Below are 16,270 nucleotides of genomic sequence, written 5' to 3'. Positions count from 1 at the left end.
ATATTACTGTTTTAGGACTAGTTTTGAGTGTTATCCTTGTTTGCATCTTATGATATTGTTACATTTGAGTTTTCATGAGGATCATTTACCATCTGTTGAATAACAACATTGCAGAGTCTTGAAGCAGAATGTATGTTTTTAGCTGAAAGACACATAAGAGCTACAAAGAACTGGGATCAAGTGTTCTTCCAACACAACAGCACTAATCCTGCCTACTAAAATTCTTTAATAAAAGATAAGAGAGAATCTAGTTTTGGATGAGGCAGAACTTCACTAGGCCAAGAGAAATATTGTACGCCATTGAATGTCAATTTAAATTCTGTTATAAAACGGTTTGTACAAGGTGTTCGTTGCTTCATTTACGACATCAATGTTTCTACCATTGCACCTAAGAAAGCAGAGGAATTGAAACTCAGCTGTCATTTGTTTACTAGGGCAAGAACTGCCTCTTTGCTGGAAACTTGCATAACAATTTTTGATAGGGGTCTGGAAGTTATTGTCTAACACTATTGTTCATTTTATCTGCTTATAACAAAATACTTCTTGGCTGCTTATAAGTTTGTGGGTGTCAGGAGAAGCAGAGCTTTCTGTTCCAGGATATGGTTGTGCTAGACCAGAGAAGTGAGAAGCCTACAGCTTGTGTTCTCTTTTTGGTAGTCTAACACGCCTCCACGGAATGCTTCTGGGGGAAGATCCATGGAGTCCTTCGTGTGGGAGAGGGAGTAACAGAATTGTTGTCAGGAAACGTGCTGTGATCTGGAGCTGTGTCACTGTCACTTAGGATTTCAGAGAGCTGCTTTGGCTCAGTGGGTGAAGGTCGAGGCTGTAGCCTGCTGGTCGTGCAGATTGTCCCTGGAGTAGGAGGGGGGGAGGTGACAAAAGAGCAATGGATGGTATCAGGGAGGAATTTAAGAAAGCAGTTTTAAACTATTGGTTAGTATGAATGGCAGTAGGCACTGGGGACCTAACCAGCCTGTTGGAGGTTTTTAGCTATTGATTTATCTGTTCTTATTTTTATGCATAAGATGACAATATGTCACTTAAAATATTCTTACAGAAAATTCATAATATAGCAGTGTCTGTTCTCCTGTTGCCATTTTGCAGTGGGCAAATTTGAATCATTCTTTAGGAGCTACAGCTGGACTACATTTATCCTTCCTCTTTCTATCAGAAGAAATATGAAAATATTATTTAAAAGCTATGTCTGATGGGTTATGAAAAAAACCTCCCTACCCTACTTAAACTTGTTTTGAAGTTGGAAGGTGCACTTGGGTCACTCGGCTTCTTAATATCAGTCACTCCGGTACCTGGTGTTTTTTAATTCTCTTTTTCTCTTTGAACATGAAAGTGAGCACCACCCTGTCTGTTTGCTCTCTTTGTATTCTAAATAAAGCTTTTAGGTGCCCTAGAATTAGTTTTCATGCCCATCAAAGAATTTTGCCTCTGGCAGTGTCAGAGTAAGTACTTACTTCTATGAGTAAGTAGCATAAAAAGTTTGTGATCTTGGCTAAAAAAGCTGTAACAAGTGCCACATAAGATCACCCTGACTGTAGTGGTTCACATTATTTTTGCTGTCTTTGCTGTGTAGCTGCAGAACAGGTTCTAGAATAACTCAACAAGTTAATTCCTTGAAGATCCTTGTTTCGTTCTAAGAAAACATTGTTAGGTAATAAATCTGAGGAGGCACTACTGATGATAATGATTTCTTAATTTGCATCATAATGTGCTTTGTGGTAATCCAGATGAGAGAAATGAGCAGATTTATAAATTCATTTGGCAGGGTTTTAATGTGATTCTAATCACACACTTTCTTTTCTCATAGTTCACTGAGGGCCAGTGGTATTGTGTTAGCCATAAGGATCCACAACGTGAAAACAATTTGCTTGAAAACTTAATGCCCTTAGAGTAGGTGTTGTCCATAAAAAATCTTATTGTCAATCAGCACAAAAAATTAAAGTTATGCTTCATGGTCTCCTTGACACACACACACACACACACAAAACAAACAAACAAACAAACAAACAAAACCCCAAAAAGCAGTTGCAATGAATTTAAATATCTACACCTCTGGCTTTCAAACTCAAAGAAGATTCACTCTTTTAAAGTCAGTGAGTGAAACCCTGTGTACAGTAGATATAATATATTGTCCTTAATTTCAGCTAAATACAAACTTTCAGGTAAACAATTTACTTCCAAAAATATATATGAAAACCTGATCCTTACTTTTGGTTATAAAAATAAAATGTTTACTTATAGGCTGTATTCCAAAGAATTTTATAAACAAGGCAAGTCAAATAACACTTCTTTCCTGAAAGTAAGGATTAGATGAAAGAAAAAGTTATTATAAAATATTTTTATTTTAAACCCCCTATGCATCCTCAATAAATTGGTGATGGCCCTGTATGATTTTAAAATCACTAGGATTTGCTTCTCTCTTTGCACCAGAAATATTTTCAATATTTTCAGGCAGTAGTTTGATTATATATGTGATTATCTCTATGATGATCCACTGTATTAAGAAGGCCATAACATGTATCCCACAAGCGATTCTCAAAACAGACACTTAGTTTCTGTTCTCTGTGAGGTGTCAGCAAAAGTTTTTTAGAAGCAGCAGTTGTTTGGCAGTTTGCTTCCTTGTGGTTATGACCACAGGAGTACAGGGCACAAAAACATTTGGAAGATGTGGTAATTTTCCATACCAGCTTGCTGAACTATTTAATGAATAGTCCATGTATTCTATTTATTACTTAAGTAAAGATTCAGCTTCTGTAGCCAAGAGAATTTGCAAAAGCCATGTGAAGATTGTGTTCAGTTTTGTGGTTGTTATTTAAAACAGTATTTTGTATTTGGAACTCCCACTAATTTCACAATTTTCCTTTATATTAACCTAAATCCCACATTCCTCTCAGTAGTTGTGTTATTACGTTTCTTTGGCTGAAGTTGCTTATTGGCTAACACAAATATACTTTTCTTTCCTGATTTTTTTACATCTTTTCAGAGTAATTTATTGCTAAAATAGCCTTCAGTGGCTTTCTGGTTTACATTGATTTTTAGGGATGCTTATATTTATTCCTCTAACCGTCAGGAAAACTGCAGTTGGAGCAATTTACTTCACATCTGTTGTTTTAATGCAACTCTTTATTCATTGATTTTTGGAACACCCACAACTTTTTTGAACTGTTATTATAATGGGAAATTTGAAAGTTCAGTTCTTCATTTTCTTTGTCTAGAATGTGATTAGAAATGTTACTGGAGTTTGTTCAGCTGTGGGCTATGCAAACGATTTTAAGTTTGAATGGATGATTCAGGTTCTTTTGGCCAAGTTTGACACTTACTGGGATTCTCCTGAGGTGCAGGGATGTGTGGCAATGTCAGCAAATGTAAGGTATGTGTGCTTGAGATGAAGCTTGGCTGGCTGGAGGTGAGTGAAAGAAGGCAAAAAGTGGGGGGAAAAGGCAGCACACCAGTGGGCCTTTGTTTTGCTCTGGATTTGGAGAATGTGAAAAATAAAAATACTTAGCATCTGTTAGCTTATCATGGGCATCAGCCATACTTTACTGCATACCTTGATGACAGGGGTTAGAACTCATTAATTTTGGCAGCCTCTGGCTGAAGCAGCCATGAGGTCATTTGTTGAGTTCTTTGCAACTAGTTCTGTGAGATTCTTTCCTAGTGTTTCTCACAGACCCTGGAAACTGTATGACAGGTTGTTTATGTTGGTATTGTTTGGTTGTTTTCATTTATTTGAATCAACTGCCTGTCCTTTAAGATGATGGAGGTTCTAAACAAGTATTTCAACGCAAGTGTTTAATGAAGTTCTGTAGAGCTCAGTGGAATTCCCTTCACCTATTTGACCTGCTCATCTTGTTCTGGTTGATATTGCAGCCTAGAGGGTATCATCCTTCTGTTCCAAGGAGGATTATCACCTTGCTGAGTTACAGGTTCTCCCCAGGAGAGCTCTGATAGTGGTGTCAAAGGGCAGAGCTAAAGAAGCAGCCCCTTGTGATCATGCCACTGGCCTCATGTCTCTACAAAATACATTTTCTCCTGTTGTGCAGGAGTGTAGGTTGCTTCCTTTTTTTATTGTAACTTGTTTTCTCATGTGTTTCCTGGCAATAAGGAACATTCCTAAATTCCCTGGAGTTACTTGGGATAGGGATTCTCAGCTTCTGGGAGCTGTACTGATCTTGGTAGGAATTTCTCTGCACCTGTTCAGCCAGCACCAGGTTTCCCAGTACAAAGAGAGCAGAGCAAAAATAATGTTGGGTTGATTTAATGGCATTATGGAAAGAACATTTTTGGCTAATACTCAACATCCTGTTATTTTCCTTAGCTTTTGGCACTGTATAAACAAGAGCATTTTCCTTATCCATTGTATGTTCATTAAATATAAAATCTATCTGCATACAGATCAACTTTTTTGATTGACATTTTGTTTAGGCCATAAGACCTAAGGAATTATCTGTTTAAGGCTAGTGCAAAAACTTTATACCTCCTATTGTGTAAATCATGCAAACAAAAATAATAAAAAATCAGAAACATACATTCTGCACTCACATTCACTGGATCTTCTATTCAATTGTGACTCGGGAGGAGTCTGTGGGAGGAAAAAAAACTCATCAGAGGAACTGCAGGTTATTACAAGCCACAGATTGTTATTTATCTGGAAGAGGAGGGAGCTTACTAAAAGAGCTTATGTTAAAGATGTGAAGTGACTCTTCTGAATATTTTTTTGCAGTAACAGATCAAGCCTTTGTGACCCTTGCTACTGATGATGTGTATTGTCAAGGCTCTCTTGTTCTTGGACAGTCATTGAGGAATCATAAGACATCCAGAAAATTGGCAGTTCTAATCACTCCAGAGGTTTCCAGTGGGATGAGGTAAGTATTAATGTCTGTTTGGAGACTTAACTGGTGGAAGAATAAGAAAGAGCATGATAGATTTTAATAGGTTTGCTGTGTATTTCACAGCATTATGCCTAGAACTTCCCTCCTGGCTAGTGATTTCGAAGAGGAGTCTCAAATAACATCCATTATAAGCTCTTAAGCCTACTAAGAATTCACTTGCAGAAGCAGAGCATGTGGCTGCAATTTGTCTTATAATTGAGAACTTAAGCTGAAAATTTTGGACTGTCTTGCACCACTGTTGCTTTTCTCCCAATTTTTTCTCTTAGAGTGAGATACATAACCACCTGTGACGTCAAAACTCCCCATAAACCTAAGGGCTCAGTTTCACATAAATAATGTTCTTAAAATATTGGTGCACAGCTATCATGATAAGAAATTAGGGGGTTTTTTTGCTTTTTTGGTATAAACCACTTTGCAATTTGTGTTGTGATTCTACAAGCACTGCAGAACAGCATTTACAGAAATTTTACTAAGTCTGAACTCAAGCCCTGCTATTTGGAGGACTGTGACACTTGTTAAAAGGCACATGCCATGCCATAGCAACTTAAACTCTTAGTTCTGCTATGTCTTAGGAAGTGTGCAAGCTCCTGTTTTTTGTATACTATGTGAATGTATTTGCAATGCATCTGACTCAATAAATATATTTCCAAATTTTTGCTGGATGACTGGATGGACAAAAATCTGTTTTTACAGACTTTCGAAGTAGGGACGTTGTCAGAACACTGTAACCTTCCAGAGACAATATTGTATCCATTTGATGCATGGGTCGATACTTAGTCTATAATTCTTTTCATGCCTGTTCAGTGGGAAGAGAAGCATTTATAATATGTATTTTAAATCAAGGATAACATTAAACAAATAGGAAGTAGATCACTGAAATAAACTTATAATAACCTGTATTTCACTTAATTATTTGCCAGATAATTCATGTTCCTTGAAAGTCAACAGGCAAAACCTAATGATCCTGAAATCTAGATTTCAAACAACACAGGTTTTGTTTCTGTGTTTGTGAGACATCAAGGACTTTGATTATAATAATGTAGTGTAAGTAAATGAACTGTGTTTTAAAGACCTTTTTCCTTGCCTCTTAAAAGAAAATTGCCTACTTTGGTGTAACCTATGGAATCCCCATAAAATAAATGCATAGAGAAAAAATGTTTAGCTAAGTGTCTCATCTGACATGCTACACAGTAGTGAGGAACTATATATGATGAGCAGGTATATATGCACCTTATAAAAGGTGCAGTTTTGAAGCAGTGTTTACTTGGGCACAGCAGGTACAAATGAGTGTGCTGGCAGTGCTTGTCTCATCCTGTAAAATGCAGAGGGAACACAGTATGGTGCTGTTCTTTGAAATCACTTGTGCAGGGTGAAAGGTGCTTTAATTTCTGTTTCTATAGGAGAGAAGTGACTAAAATAAGGATTGTTTTCCCCTTCAAACAGCAGCTCTCACTTTTGAAATGTGCTGGTCCCATAGTGGAAGGGACAATGTTTTATGGCTAACTGAGAGCTGCCTCTTCAGCCAGCTGTTTGCAAAGACTTTTCGCTTCTGACATCTTACTCTAAGCAGTCAATCAATCTAGCTTTGGTTATTGTCATAATTAATGTCATGCTGTGTGTCACTGTTTTCAAGGCTGAAGTGAACTCTGATAACCTTGTCTGAATTGCCTTCTTTGTCTCCACTGCTCACTCTGGTAGGTCAGTCCTCAGCAGTGTATTTGATGAAGTGATCGAGGTGGATGTGCTTGACAGTGCTGACTCAGTGCATTTGGCTCTGATGCAGAGGCCAGAACTGGGTGTAACCTTCACTAAGCTTCATTGTTGGACTCTTACTCATTACAGCAAATGTGTCTTCATGGATGCAGACACTTTGGTGAGTGGAGTGGGAGCCATGGAAACATTACTGTCTGTCTCTGATTGTGAGATGCCTCCTTGTCAGGCAGCCTACTGGTCTGTGAAGTGCCCAGATTTGCTGGCAGTCACAAGGTCGCTGGAGCTCCATCCTGGCATGTTTGAGCAATTCTCACAGTTGTGCTGGCTGCATAAAAATAAATTCAGTTTGGAAAGTAGCCTCAGGACTGTCCCCAAAAGAGATCAGAGACTCACTCTATGCATTGAGTCTTCTGACAGCAGTTTAAAATAGATCTCTCTCACATATTTTTGTTTGGAATTATTCTGGTCAGGAAGGCGGGATGGTTTTAGAATAGAAGGAAAGAATCCCAGACATTAGTTTATTATTTTTAAAAGTTTTTAGATACATAGATATAAAAATTGTCATAATTTTGGCAAGAAAAATCATGTCAGCCTTCCCTTGTGCTTTCATGGCACACTCTGAAAGACATGGGTTACATTTTACCTTAATAGGATTGTATTTGAATTAGAAATCAAATTAAGTTATTCTTCTTGAGAAGAAAGGCTTATGATCTCTTGCTTTACATTAATGTTAAAGAAGGAAGGCAAATTTCTGTCTTTTTTAAAAATTCAATTAAGTAATTTTACTTCTAAAAATTTTTTCTTCTGGTTTTCACAGTGGCTCAGTTGTAGGTGGGGTCCTGATTTTCAGTGACTGCACAGTTGTCTTTCACAAATTTTATCTGTGCCTTAACTTGATTGATTTTCCCACTTCCTTATGAAGCTTAAATGAAAACAGAAAAGCAAATCTCTGAACTTAAGTTGCATTAGCAAACTGGCAGCAAGAGTTTTTCTACTACCCTTTAGTCAGTCTGTTGCTTACAAAAATGATTTTGATTCCCAATTTTCATTCAGTTCTGTTGTACCTATCAAATATAATGGACTATGGAAAGATGAGTTAAGAAAGAAGGAAATTCTGTGTATGTTTTCACAGTGTAATATTTAAAGGGACCTTGGATAGTTCATGAAATAATTTCACAGGCTTTGCATTTTATCAGAGAAATAATGGAGAATCACAATTAATGTTGCTTTATTTTTTTAAAGATAGAGGTTCTGACCACTAGCATATTTTACAATGGCATTGCTTTTATGCTCTGAAAGCCATATACCAAGCCAAAATATCAATTTACTCCATTGGCACTAATTTGACAATGCTCGTTCTAGAACACTTACTCTAAGTTTTTGGGTTTTTTTTTTTTTTCTTTTCTTTTCCTACTCACCCTAAGGTACTTTGCAATGTTGATGAGTTGTTTGATCGAGAGGAGTTTTCAGCAGCTCCTGATTCTGGCTGGCCTGACTGCTTCAATAGTGGTGTGTTTGTGTTCCGGCCCTCCTTGAAGACTTACAGGCTGCTGCTCCAGTTTGCTGCTGAACATGGCAGCTTTGACGGTAAGGGAGGAGGCACAAGGAATGCGGTACAAGGCAGTTTCCATGCTACCAGGCAGAATAGAGGGAGGCAGGAGTTCTCTGGGCTTTATGTAAGAATTCAAGGTGCAGGACTTTGCCTCTTAGACTGCATTTATTAAGACCCGCTGGCTTACTCTGGACTGTGCTTCCCAGAAAAGGGCAGTGAAGGGACAGTGTGTCTGAGTCTTGCTCGGCTGTCTGGCTTAGGAGAGAGAAATACAGCTGATCTTCAGTCTTCTGCTCTGAGTGGGACCAAACACTACTCCTTTCTTCTTATATTACAACAGGACTTCATTTACACTGAACTTGGATCCGAGTGAATCGGGTATTACTCACTTGCACATGCTCATATGGCCATATTTTCAAGTCCAGGTTGGAGTCCCACGAACGCACCAATCCCCAGTCTCATTCCCATCCTTGGATGTGAAACTTTGATACAAATTTAAGTGTACACATGTTATGGTAATACTGTTTTGTGTATTCTTTAGGAGGTGATCAAGGCTTGTTGAACAGCTTCTTCAGCAACTGGGCAACAGCAGATATTGGCAAACACTTGCCTTTCATCTATAACTTAAGCAGCAGCTCTGTATACACCTATGTTCCTGCTTTCAATCAGTAAGTAATACACTTGTGTAAACCTCTGTAGTTTGTTAAAGAACATCCTTTTGTAAGAGGCATTATTTTGTAATAATGGTATATTCTGTTGATTATGAATTACAGTATCACAAATGATCTTATGTAGAAACTGTGCAATAAAAACTCGAATTTAATGTGAATGTCTGGACACAGGGAGAGTCCCAGAACTGGCTATGTTGTCTTTCATATTCTTTCAAAGAAATTGCTTTAATTTTTGGTGAAATGCAATTACTTTGGCATTAGGTTCTGACAGGTTTACTTTTAAACTTGTTCCTTTGTTCTGAAGTAATTTCTTGGAGAAACAGTTGGCATTGTTTATTTTTTTTTTTGAGCCATTCCTTAGGTTATTCTATGAAATGAAATTTGTGCTACTAATTATATGATTCCAGACAATGCAGTTGAGAAACTTCTCTGGTAGAAAGCAAGTTGGATTTAGGTTGTCATGAATTTCTGTTCCAGTTGCACAGTACACTCTTCCTGGGAGATGAATTTAGGCCAGTGTATTTGTTAGTAATTTTTAACATGGGATCAGTAATACCCAACTTTGGTGATTAAATACTTGAAGTAATATGTATTTGTTTGGGAGTAGAGCCGATGAAGGAGGACTGGAAATAGCATAAGCCTGTCAGTTTCCTTCACAAATTTTTCTACTAGAATCAGCTGCTGGAAGCAAATGGTAATGCAACTTTTTGTTTTCTGTATGTTAAATAAGGTGAATTAAACCAGGAAGATGGAAACAAAATACTAATATATATCACCTCAAATGTGCTGCTGTTGCAAAATTTTAAATTACATCACCTGTGAGTAAACATATTTCTTCTAGGAGTTTATATAAGTGAAAACAATATTTTATGTATAGACCTGTATGTTTGATCTCCACAGTTTTGGTAGAGATGCCAAAGTTGTTCACTTTTTGGGAGCAACAAAGCCCTGGAACTACAAATACAACCTTCAAACAAAGAGAGTTATTCAGGATGGCATCACCTCTGGATCTTTTCATCAACTGTCATTTCTTGCCCTCTGGTGGAATATATACAGTGCCAGTATACTGCCTTTGTTGGAAAAACTTCAAAAGATGGAAGAATCAGAATCTGAGGAATGCAAGGTAACTGATAAGGAGTTAGTGGGAATATGCTGGAATCAAAACCAAAAATTCTGAAAATTGCTAGAGGAAGAAATTATATGATGTGGTGGGCTAACTCTAGCTGGATTCCAAGTGCCCACCAAAGTCACTCTATTGCACTCCTCCTAAGCTGGACAGGGGAGAGAAAATGTAAGGAAAGGCTTATGGGTCTGGATAAGGACAGGGAGAGATCTCTCACCAGGTACCATCACAGGCAAAACAGGCTGAATTCAGGAAATTAATCAAATTTATTACTAATAAAATCAGAGTAGAGTAACAAGAAATAAACCCAAGTTTGGAACACCTACCATCATTCCTCACTTCTTCTTGAGTTCAACTTCCTGCTTCCTCTGACTCCTCCCCCAATTGTACATGGGGATGGGGAACGAGGACTGTGGTCAGTTTATCACTTATTGTCTCTGCTGCTCTTTCTTCCCCAGGGTTTCCTCTTCACATTCTTTCCCTGCTCCAGAGCAGAGTCCCTCCCATGAGAGACAGTCCTTCATGGACTTTTCCAGTATGAGTCTTTCCCATGAGCTGCAGTTCTTCATGAACTGCTCCAGTTCAGGCTCCTTTCTTCATGGGTCCAATGGTCCTGCCAGGAGCCTGCTCCATCATGGGCTTCCCATGGGCTCACAGCCTCCTTCACACATCAACCTGCTGTGGTGTGGGGTCCAGCACAGGATGTAGGTGGATCTATGCTCCACCATGGACCTCCATGGTCTACAACATCCTGATGCATCATGGGCTACAGGGATATCTCTGCTCTGGCACCTGGAACGCCTCCTCCTCTTCAAATCTCTTACCCAAAGGCGCTAGCACCATCACTGATGGGCTTGGTCTTGGCCAGTGACAAGTCCATTTTGGAGCCAGCTGGCATTGGCTCCATTGAACTTGGGGCAAGCTTCTAGAAGCTTCTCGTAGAAGCTACTCCTGGAATCACCCTGCTACTAAAACCTTGCCATGGAATCCCACCGTGTGTGGGAACACTTAGTATCTCTTGGTCAGTAATAGCACTGAATGCTTATAGAAGTGTCTGGAGTAGCCATTTAGGAAGGATTTCTAGTACTGTTTGCTGTACAAAGGTATCCTGCAGCTGTCTTCTTAATTGATAAAGTTTTTATGGTAATGTATGTGTATAAAAAAGCGTGCTACTTATTAGCCAGAGAAGGGATAATCTGACCCACGAAACAGACTTACGTTTTTCTTGGCACTAAATTGATAAAGACCATCAAACTAGCTCTTGAACTGTAATAAAATTTGCCTTTCAAGGACTAAATTGTAACTTGTTTTATGAGGTCATAACAAATAAATCAGGTCTGCAAAAGCAGTGTTAATTGCATTTAAGATATTATGTGTGGTACTCCTATGTCATCAAACATTTACTGATCTTTTTATACATTTTTTTTCTTAATAGGAAATGCAGCAATGTGTGCTTTTCATGAAAAGAATAAAAAAATCTGTTTATAAATAAATGATTTCTTAGAGACCAGTAGCATAAAGAAATGTATAAAAGTACAATTTTTAATTTTGTATCCAGACATAACAAATTAGATCCCATAAGTAAATATTTCTTAATGTTTTGTAATATTAAATTATTAACATAATTGAACTAATTGCATAGTCCCATAAGATCAGTTGAATATTAACCATCAAAGCCTCATAGAATAATTTGGCTTGTTAACCTCATGACAAATTGGAAAGCAGAGGAAGGAGTGGGTAGTTTTGATCTTATACTTTAACATACTTTAAGTCATTGCATATTAATGAAATATTTCAACTACGGTAGATCATGGTGGAAATACCTGTTAGATTTACCTCATGATGCTGATATACTCATGAGTGCAAAAAGGCAAAAACCTGAACTGCAGCATACTCTGAATCTAGGACAATATACTTTTTTTGCATTTATGAAGTTATTCCTTGAATAATGAAAACCCTCTAAGGAAGTGCAACTGCTCGAAATAAGTTACTACAGTCCTGAAAAATGGTATTTCAGTGGTGAGATGTTCTTTCTTTCATTAGCACGCTTTCAATGGAGTTGAAGTTACCCTGAAGAAGGACAGTCCTTACGTGGCCAGTTCGCTACAAAAGCCTGAGCTCCCAGAGCAGACAAATGAAGTAAATCCCACAGCATGCACTCCTGAGGAACTCGCTTTCAAAGCTGTGAGTGTGTTGGGTATTATCATGTGCAGGAACAAAGATTATATACTAACAGGAGATGCTTTCATTATACTTTTGATCTGGAAGATAAGTATCTGGAAGATAATTTCAATTCAATTTAGCTATAGCTATTGAAATTTCTCACTAGCATTAAAAATAATCTCAAGCTTATTTATTTTCTTTAGTCTTTAGTAGTCCGTGATGTGTCTGGAAGTTGGAAGAGTTTGCTTTGCATTTCAGGAAGAGGTTATTTATTCAAACTTAACCAAATGTAGTATAAAAAAATCTGCTACCAAAGTAATATTTTGAGTATTAATACTTTCATGAATTAATATATTTAAAACTAGAATCCTTTATATCATTCCGTGTAGAAAGTTTTCTCCCAGAAATGTTGACCTAGAAACTTGTTCCTCAAATTTCTCTGACTTGAACAACAAGGAGAGTCTTGAGAAAATCCACTAAAGAACATTGCAGTCTTTCTGCTTCTTTTGCCACTTTTTCTTGTATTTGTGCGTTTCTGTTGCACTGAATCTCCTTATTTTATGCAGAAATTAAGTTGGATATAATAGCATAATGCCTCTGCAGGTGTAAGTCATTACATGATAAACCATATCACCCCATGGTGGGATACAACTTGGAGAAAATAAAATTAATGTTGTAATGTCATGGCATTGTAATTTGTGAACTACACTCTAGAACAATGAAGACAGCTTTTACGATGTTCTTTCCTTCGTTTCTTTAGACTATCATTACTCTGTAAAATAAAACTGCAGTTTTCCTTTCCTGTTCTCCCCCTTCCTCCCCTTTCTTCCCTTTCCTCTCTGAGTGTGAAGGGGCTGAAGTAAAATGGCAAACCTTCCAGTTCCACAACTTAAGAATAATTTATTTTCAAAGGATGTATTTTCTTGTTTGCTTTATGCATCTGACTTCACTGGAAAGGCTCAAACTAAATAGGGGCACATTATCTAGGTGTTTGTTTGGGTTTAAATCATAATATTGGGCAAAAATCATAATGTTCACCTAAAGTAATTTCATTAAAATTTAAATTCCTATTAGTATTTTGATTACTAGGATTGGCTTATCAGAAGACCATATTAATTGTGAAGTAATAGCCTGGTTCCCTTCTTACTTAAGAATACTGTTATTCCACTTTTTGCTGCTGAGCTTCAATAGTCTTGTGGGATTGTTTTAGGGGAAAATACTTTAGAATGGGGTCTGTCTACTCATTTCTGTTCTGCTATCTGTCAAAAGCAAATATTTGGGACAATATTTTTTGGGCAATATATTTTATCTCTGTTTTGGTATACTTTGTTCTATTTTTATTTCATGCGTATGAAAAGCTTATGTGAGAGCAAGATATTATCCTGAAATGAGATTTTTCTTGTTGATGTTTGGCCTCATGAATGGTAGGAATCTACTGTAAGCTTTCTTCCCAGGTTGTATGTGTAGTCACTGAAAAATGACAGCCATTTTGAATCTGTTCTAGGATGAGATGAGCTGCCCTCTGGAGGTACTTATCATAGATTGATTATAGGAGGAGTTTTGATTCAATTCTATTTTTGATAGCTAAACCTGGGGGACATGAATTTTTTCCTTGGTGATAATGCACTTCCTTGCTTTCCTCCCATCCACTGCTTTACCCTACCCCAAGACTGAAAGTGATTGTATTGTATTGTATGAATTCTCATGAAAAGGAAATTATGAGAAAATATTTTCCTAATAAAACCTCAGTGGCTGTATTTTAGCATGCTGTATATGAAGTCGAACCAAGAGATTCTAACGTCCCTCTCTCTGAGCCCAGCAGACCTCCAGAACAACCTGTGTTTCCACCTGCATTTCAGGAAACCTCAGAAATGGTACATGTAGCTTTGTGCACTGATCACCTACTGATGACTGCATGTGCGTCTTTGCTGCCAACATAATTTTGGGAAAGCTCAACTAATTATAATGGAATGTACAAATAAATTCCTTAATCTTTTAGCTATGTAATTCCTTAACTATTTCCAACACTGTATTGTGATCCCTTTCTAGTTTTCAAAATTTTGAACTCTTAAATGTATATTTTCCTGTGCTAACCCCTGAGTAATCAATGCATGGTGTTAATTTTCATTCTCCAGTACTAACGCAAGCAAAGCTGTTTGGGTATTTTGTGTTTGTTAGTTCTGTTATGTCCTTTTTCTTTTTTTTTTTTTTTTTTTTTTTACCTGCTGAAGTGATGTTTCCAAGCAAATGGAAAGGGAATGTGCAAGAGCCTGAGTGACTAGGCTTTCCTTTGTGATCTTGCACTGCATTTATGGGCACTTGCACACGTGGGCAGTGTGAAAACAGGGGCAGACTTGCTGCTGATAGGGTTGACAGGGCGTCAAGGGTTTGTAAGGTACACAACACAGCCATTTCCCCAGTGAGGGGTTTTGTATGATTGTGAGGCACTGTGGTGAAATACTTTAACACTGAGAAACAAAAGTGTAGCTCCTGTGCAGCCAAGGGTGTTTGGACCCTAGCTAAAATTCTTAATTTCTAAAAACATGATGATTATGGTAATCTTGTTAATCTTGTTTAATCCAAAGCTGTTGGTAAAATTTGCCAACACCTTACTGCATGCTGGCTGCTTGAAATAGCTTACCTTGTTTTGCACAAGTCCTATGCCTTATCTGCCCCAAAGTGGCAGATGTAATGGATATTCCAGGGCCTTTTAGGCATTTTAAGACATTGATTCCTGCCCATTAAGTTCTATTCGGAAATGTTTTTACCTTGAATTTGTGAGGACCTCACTACAAAGCCTTTCTAGTTGATTTCAGTTTGTTTACAACATGAGATGAGCTGTTTTCCTATGATCTCTTTGAGTAGTACTGAAAGCAGCTTTTCAGTGGCTGCCTTGATTAGTCCTTGCTATATTTCACCTTTATTACAGGTTGTAATTGATGGGATATTCCTTTTTTGCTGGCATTGGTCAATTGTGGACACAGCTTTTCTTTTATGTGGTAGAAATTATTACTAATAATGTGTTTCAAATTGTGAACCTATGATGACTTGACTTTGAACCAGCATTTTCCAGTTTTGGAGTGTCATTCAAAATGAACTAGCTGCTGGTATAATGAATAGTGTCCATCTTTTGAATTAATTTATTAAACAATGTGTCTCACATCTGCTAAATAATACTTATCTCACTGGAGTTCAAATAAAACAAATTACTAAAAATTCTAGAAATAAGTGTTCACATGAAAGCCTTGAAATTGCAAGATTTGAACAGATAAATAATAAATTCTTCATTGTAGCAGATAGTCTACTCTAACCAGGCAGTATTTGTAATATTTTCATTGTATTGTTGCTGAGTATGCTAAGATCTGAGTTAAGATTAGCAAAATAAATATTTGGTATGTTCAAAGATACCATGGGAAAATGAGGTCACATTATCAAAACAGGAGTGAATGTTTGCATATTGTTTATTTTACTGTTTCAACTGGGAATGTACAGTGCAGAAGTTTGTCATTTAAGGTTTAACTTCACAATATTGAAATAAGAACAACCAAATGACTGTTTTCCCACTCTTCTTCCCACAGAACGAGGTTGCACATTCTGTTTCAGAGCTGTCTATTCACTGCATACCAGCAAAACCAACTCCAGAAGATGAACGGAGAAAATGGGAGGAAGGGCGCATGGACTATATGGGGAAAGATGCTTTTGAACATATCAAAAAGAAATTGGATGCATTTTTACACTAAGACAGGTTGTATTGTCATGCCATCATGATAAATTTCTTTATAAATGCAATTCTGGAATACTTGGCTGTTTTAACCAGTTTAGCTGACACCAGTTAGAGGTTATTATGGATCCTCATACATTCTTGGGGGGCCTTAACAGATACAGAATCTTGGTTTTTAACTGATAAATGTGCCTCAACTTTATTGTTACATGTGTCTCATCTTCACTGTTCTCACACAGTGCCTTCTAAAGCATAATGGATGGTACCTTCCTGAGTATGAACTCACATGTATTTATCACCTGCTGCACCCCATCTGCATTCTGCAGGAACAGTCATGTGTATGAAACATGTTGGAAATGGAAATTTTTTTGGAATTTGAACTTTTCCCAAGCTGAGATTATTCTCAAAGTACTTTCAGAA

General features: G+C 37.4%; 1 protein-coding gene across 1 annotated transcript; it reads left to right on the top strand.

The window, feature by feature from the left end:
- Nucleotides 1-886: 886 nt before the first annotated feature.
- On the top strand, nt 887-15,869 carry GYG2 (glycogenin 2). Its single transcript, XM_062514944.1, has 9 exons — nt 887-893; nt 4,739-4,880; nt 6,606-6,780; nt 8,045-8,207; nt 8,714-8,840; nt 9,744-9,966; nt 12,010-12,150; nt 13,893-14,003; nt 15,708-15,869. Exons 1-9 carry the CDS (start codon nt 887-889, stop codon nt 15,867-15,869), a joined length of 1,251 nt encoding a protein of 416 aa, XP_062370928.1.
- The last annotated feature ends 401 nt before the right edge of the window (nt 15,870-16,270 follow it).

The sequence above is a fragment of the Cinclus cinclus genome, chromosome 2, assembly GCF_963662255.1.
Source record: "Cinclus cinclus chromosome 2, bCinCin1.1, whole genome shotgun sequence".
Taxonomy (NCBI): domain Eukaryota; kingdom Metazoa; phylum Chordata; class Aves; order Passeriformes; family Cinclidae; genus Cinclus; species Cinclus cinclus.
This window is presented reverse-complemented; position numbering and strand designations above follow the sequence as displayed.